The 6,921-nt window shown below is 30.1% G+C and overlaps 1 protein-coding gene across 1 annotated transcript; it reads left to right on the forward strand.

Annotated features, from left to right (window-relative positions):
• The first annotated feature begins 276 nt into the window (after window positions 1-276).
• On the forward strand, window positions 277-819 carry LOC122583640 (receptor-like protein kinase HERK 1). The gene has a single exon (XM_043756025.1). The coding sequence runs from the start codon at window positions 277-279 to the stop codon at window positions 817-819; it is 543 nt and encodes a 180-aa protein (XP_043611960.1).
• The last annotated feature ends 6,102 nt before the right edge of the window (window positions 820-6,921 follow it).

The raw sequence follows: 6,921 nt of genomic DNA on the forward strand, positions 1-6,921 counted from the left end.
GGAGAAGGTTGATCAGTGGTTTGAGCAGCGTTGGGTACAAGAGGAATTATCGGAGGACTAATAACCGACGAGTGGTTTCCCCCCGCATCTTGTACATCATGCAAATCCAAGTTATGATTTGTTGTGCTCCCACTGATCTCCCTTATAGGATTTTGCGACGAGAGTGGTGAGTATATACTTGTTTATGAGTATCTATCTAAGAGAAGTCTCGACTTACATATACATAGCACCGATCTCTCTTGGCGTCAACGCCTTATCATATGCCTAAAGGCTGCAATGGGACTACAATATCTTCATGAACCTCTGGAGGGGACTAGTCAGCAAAGAGTGTTACACCGGGATATCAAAAGTGCAAATATATTACTGGATCACAATTGGATACCTAAGATAGCAGATTTTGGTTTGTCTAAACTGGGTCCTGCTAACCGACAATTTAGTTTTCTTTTTTCAGCTGCAGTAGGTACACTGGAGTATTGTGATCCCGAATACGAGCGTACATGCATGTTGACAAAAGAAATCGACGTCTATTCTTTTGGTGTGGTTTTGTTCGAAGTTCTTTGTGGAAGACTATGTATACTACAAAAGTATAACGATATTCGTAGATCTCTGGCGGAATTATCAAGGAAACGCTACGATGAAAATAAAATGGATACAATTATTCCTATTGGTCTACATAATAATGTTTCTCCAGAAAGTTTTGAAAGGTTTATGGCAATAGCGTATCAATGTTTGCACTTAAACCGTACTGAACGACCAACAATGGGTAAAGTTGTGGAAGAGCTTAGATTTGCACTTGATTATCAAGTACGTTTTATCTAAATCTTTATATCTATTTAAATAAGTTGGAATTCATGCTATAAATTACTTTAGTACATTTAATCTTTATATTAAGTTAATTTGTATAGAAAATAACTTTTTTGGAAGCTGGTAATTAGGTTATCATTCTTAAAAGAAAAATATAATCGAGATTTCTAAAACGAACCAAAAATAAATTATTTGATGTTTGGTTTGCGGATTTCATATGATTTGGAATTAGATTAAGTTAGGATTTTTGAAATTCCAGATGTATATATGTCCTAGTTGACTTTTGTTTTGTTTTTTTTTGAACTTTGTAAATAATTTTATTTGTGTTATATAATATTTGATATATAATATTTGATACAAATAATTTTTCAATTATTATCCACACTTTTAGTTAGCGTGAATAAGTTTTAAATTTGTTCACGGGTGTTAATTATGTTGAACTAAAAAAGTGAAAAAATTAATTCACATTGAAAATTGTGGTATTCTAAAAGTTCACAACTTTTAGTGTGAAAAAAATTCCAGTTCTATCAATATAATATAATATCTCTTATATATCTACAAATATACTAAAACAGGATTGTGTATTCTTTTAATCAACACTTGGCGTATTCCTTGCACGACATGTGTCACTTTTGGTATAATTAAAAAAAATTCTAAATTCATAATTACCTAATTGTAATCAAATACTAATATTTCTTTAGTTTAATATAAAAAATAATATTGATCGATACTTGGCGCATTCCTTGCACGACATGTGTCACTTTGGTGTAACTAAAAAAAGAATTTTAATTCATAATTACCTAATCTTTAATATATATTAAAACAGAAACTTTAATTCAAAAAAGAAGTAATCTTAACCATTTATTGAATTTCTATCTTTTTTATCCACCATTGGATCAGTATGATGACATCATCTTAACTCAACTTTCACTCATATACGTTTTTAGTCCTTCAACTACAAATGTTTCAACAATACATATATTAATCTAATATTCTACTTAACTAACCATATCAAAATTAATATGTATAATTTTTTGGTTATCCTCTTGATTTTCATTAATCTCATATAACATAAATCATCTATCTTTCTTTTAACTTATTTGAATTTTATATTTGATTTTTTTATAAATCTTCTTATAGAATAATATCATCAAAAATAAAAACATTACACATTCTTGATTTGTTACCAAACAATGATTGTTTCAAAATTATATCCTCTTTTAATTTTGTAATACTTGATTTTTTTTAACAAGTATAAGCAATTATATGTAGAGTTTTTGATTTGTGTCAAGTAATATTATGATCAATCTTTCATTATAGTTTATTTTTCATAAATTGATTCTATTACAAATAGATAATAACAAATAATTTTGCAGTTAATTATAGTCTAAATTAACCTTATGTTATGAAGTATAAATATATATACTTGATGATGTGTGATCAAGGTTGAAAAATATGGTTATTATAGTTTACTACTAATCATTTGAATGAACTCGACGAAGATATTTTGATAAACAATCATAATCATGATATGAAAAATGTATGAGTATTGTACATTAACTACACGTTAGCAAAATAAAGAGTAAATATTTGCTCTTAGTTCATCCTATACAATATCATGACATGTTAAATTGCTTTTGATAAAGTGGCTAACATCGATGCATCCAGGGAATCTTGAAACATCTGGGTTAAAATCGTCCTAATTTGAAAGCAGTCGTACAAGTACAACCCAAAAATCAATAAATTCGCTATGATTTTAATAAAGGAGGTTACACGCTTGTTGATCATAGGCACGAAATTAGCTTATACAAAACAAATACTATTTGTGTATCCAATTATTTTTGTGAATATTATGGATCCTTGTAACTTTGTAATTATACGTAGTCAACTACTTCCCTATGAGGCCAACCTTTTTAATTTTTAAATCAATAAATAAAAGTGCATGTTGTACAAAATATAATCATTTGTGACACTATATAGATACTAAATGACTATCATTGTGCTAGCTTTTTATACATGCATATATAATTTTGTTATAGGTTTTTTTCGCGTTTCACGCGGGTTATAATCTAGTTGTAATCAAACACAAATCTTTAGATTGTTAATATATATATATATATATATATATTAAGTTTCCATATATATAATTTATAAAGAATTATAATAATGTTAACATCAATACAGAATACAACTATTGTAAAAGATAAGATATATATGCTAAGTTTTAATAATTTAATTAAACAAATATATTATATAATTCATGGGATTTCATATAACATGTATAACGGTCTGTATCCAAACTTAGGTATTTAACAGTCACATATTCTCTATTCTTTATATAGATATTATTGTATCATCAAACATATATAATCCGTACATCGTACGAGTATTAATACTAGTATAAAATATATAGCATTCTCCCTAGCTAGGTTAACAGTTTCCCAAACTATCCATACTATATGAAGATGTAGATATTGTAACCTTGATTTGATAACTTCAAATAATGTACTAATTAACACGCAATTAACCACTTGCTATTACGTACGTGACAGATACAAAAAGAGGTGTTAAGAAATATACAAGTTTATCTTTATTCTCACACCTTTTTGTTTATTGTAAGATTAATAGGTACTTAAATCTTAACGTTAAGGGACTGTTTATACAATTATGATTGAAGAGAAGAAGTTCAAGGGCTATTCTGAAGATAATAGAAGATGAGGGGCTGTTATGAAGACACCTCAAACTGATGCAGAATATAAGCTCACAATGAGCTGATTAGGAGTTCAGAATTCTAAGTCGTATTACACAAACATATATTTTCCTCTCAATTATCCGTTCATTATTCATATATATTCTGTATAATTTTGTATATCACTTTGATATACAAATTCTGTTTCTGCTACTAATCATCATCTGGATGATTAAACTCTGTTCTTATTCATAATATTCAATTTGGTTGTATCAAATTCTTAAATAATAAATAATAACAATAATCATTCAGGTAATATTTTTTGGTTGATTGTTGATATTCTTTCATGGTATCAGAGCCGATCATCCGTGGTTGGTGATTTTTGGGTGATTATCTTTACAGATTTATTTAGATCTTGGGCATATTTCACTTCGAAACCCTAGATTCTATTTCTGGCAATCTGTTCGATTAAATTGGGGTTTCTTTCTCAAAACCCTAATTATTTGTCTTCCGCTGCTGTTGTTCGTATTTGCCCTAATTTTTAGGGTTTCTTCTTTCAGATCCTGATTGATCTCTTAACTAAGTGAATCAAGGGATAATTAGGGTTCATCTACCTTCTGCATTGATAGCACTGTTTGTCTTCTCTTCTCTTTTACTTATATTGTTTTGATTGTTGCTTCAACTATTATTTTCTTCTCGATTTCAAATTATTTATATATATATATATATATATATCATTTTTCTCATCTTTTTCTCGTAAAAAATAACCGTGCTAATACTTGACCTGCCATCATTTGAGTGGTTAGGAATCCTGTCACTGGCACCTTTGTGAGATTAAGATTATTTTTTCAATTTTTTTTTAGTTTGAGAAGAAAATTCTGGTTGTTTGTCTGGTTAGTTGTGTTTTTTTTTGTTCTCTGTTTATCTACTTTCATATTTCTACTTTACTTGATATTTGTTGATTGTTCCTTGGTGTGCTTTTTAATTAAAATCTGTTTTAGTGTGTTATCCATCTATCTGCCTTTTCATTTGTTCTAGTTTTGTGATTGAATTTACTTAATAAAATGGTTAATACTCCACCTGGTTCTGTTCATGGTAATACTCCTCCTCATTCTGTGCATAATGAAGAATCTGATCATGAAACTGATTTTGAAGTAACAAGGATAAGTAAACTTGATTTTGGTGATCCTTTGTAGTTGCATGCTAGTGATACTACAAGTACTCCTCTAATTGGTTTTAAATTGCTTGGTACTGAGAATTATACTGTATGGGCTTGTGCTATTGAATTAGCTTTGGAAACTAAAAACAAAATAGGTTTTATTGATGGTAGTTGTGTTAAAGATTGTGAAAATTTGATTCTTGCTAAACAATGGGATAGATGTAATGCTGTTGTTCTAAATTGGATTCTTGGCTGTGTTTCTCAAGAACTATATCTAGGTCAAATCTATTCTAAGAATGTTGCAACTGTTTGGCAGGAATTAAAAGATACTTATGATAAAGTAGATGGTTCTGTTACTTTTAATCTATATCAAATAATTAATTCTCTTGCTCAAAATGGTAGTAGTTTGTCTGAATACTATCGTAAGCTATCTGCTCTTTGGAAACAATTTGATGCTATGATTAAACTGCTTGCTTGTTTTTGCAATGCTGCTAGAGATTTTCAAAAACATACTGATTTAATGAAACTTATGCAGTTTTTAATGGGTCTTGATGATTGTTATATGTTTGTTAGAAGCAATTTGTTAACCAGGGATCCTTTACCTTCTGTGAAAACTGCATTTTCTGTTGTTTCTAGGGAAGAATCTCATAGGGGTGGTATCACTGATAAATCTTCTCTTGGTAATGCATCTGCATTTGTTGCTAGGTCTGGGTATAATTCTAATAATCCAAAGTTTTCTAAGAATAGTTCATCTTTTGATTCTCATAAAGTATTTGATAATAATTTTGAGTTTAGGAAAACTTTTGATTCTGGTTCCAGAAATCTTAGACCTCCTAATCCTAATCTGAAATGTGCTAATTGTAATAAAATTGGTCATACTATTGAAAGGTGTTTCAAGTTAGGATACAAATTTGGGGGAAAGTTTAATAGCAACAATGCAAGTGCAGTTGTTAATAAAAAATGGTTCTTGTGCTATGTCATCTGCTAGTGCTAGTTCCTCTTCTTCTCCCACTCTTACTTCTGATCAGATTTGCAAGCTTCTTAGTCTTCTTGATAATCAAGGATCATCTTCTGGGTTGTCTGCCAATATGGCAGGTATTCCTATGTGTAGTAATACTTGGTTGAATTTTAATGCTTTTATGTTCAATGCTTTTATAAAATGGATTCTGGATAGTGGTGCAAATCAGCATATGACTATGAGTGCTAAAACTCTTACAAATTTTTTTGATGTTTCCGATTTAAATCTTAAAATTGGACATCCCAATGGCACCTGTGCAACTGTTAGACAAATTGGTAATCTTCATCTTAAAAATGGTGCAATCTTATTTGATGTTTTAGTAGTACCTGAATATTCTGTTGACTTGATGTCTGTACATAAGCTATGTAGAGACAATAATCTGTATGTAGGTTTTGATGCTCATACTTGCTATATTCAGGATTTACCTCAAAAGAACCTTCTGGGGACTGGTAGTGAGCAGGGTGGTTTATATGTGTATGATGATACTGCTGTTTGCTCTTCTGTGGTTTGTAATTCTGCTTGTCTTCCTTGTGAGTCTAAATTACTTTGGCATCAAAGACTTGGTCATCCTGCTGACCAAGCTCTTTCTGTGTTTAAAAAGAAACTTAACTATGGTTCTGATATTATTGGTCCTTGTGATGTGTGTCATAAAGCTAAACAAAGCAGGGAACCATTTCCATTGAGTGAACATAAGTCTATTAAACTTGGTGATCTTATACACTTAGATGTTTGGGGTCCTTATAAAGTGGCTAGTAAAGAAGGATTCAAGTATTTTCTTACAATTGTAGATGATTTTACTAGAGCTGTTTTGTGACAACTGTCATCTGAGCGTTTTCCTGGAACTACCTTTCTGGACACTTTAGTATGTATCGTTTAGGTACATAATTTGTTTAATAAGACTTTGCCATGGAATAAATGAATTTCTATTAGATTTGGGCTTCATGAGCGTTTAGACTTTAAATAAATTGTACGTGGACTCGAGAATAGGAGGAATACTAGATGTCCTGTGGAAATGCTAAATTAAGTAAAATATTTAAAATTAAATCAATTAAAGATTTAATAACTAAATATAGACATATTTATAGTCGTTAGAAAGCTATTGAAAAGTTACACTTAAATATGATGACAAAATAGATTAACGGATCACGAGTCTTCTAAAATGGTCGGGTCAAACGAGTTGTGTGAGGGTCAAAGCTGGTCAAATCTTGGTCAAAGCTAGAGGAGGAACAAAACAAAACCCTAATATCCTAA

The sequence above is a fragment of the Erigeron canadensis genome, chromosome 9, assembly GCF_010389155.1.
Source record: "Erigeron canadensis isolate Cc75 chromosome 9, C_canadensis_v1, whole genome shotgun sequence".
Classification (NCBI taxonomy): Eukaryota; Viridiplantae; Streptophyta; class Magnoliopsida; order Asterales; family Asteraceae; genus Erigeron; species Erigeron canadensis.

Bases quoted from the DNA above. Each gene is read 5' to 3' on its own strand.
- LOC122583640 (XM_043756025.1), top strand. From the start codon at position 277: ATGGGACTACAATATCTTCATGAACCTCTGGAGGGGACTAGTCAGCAA.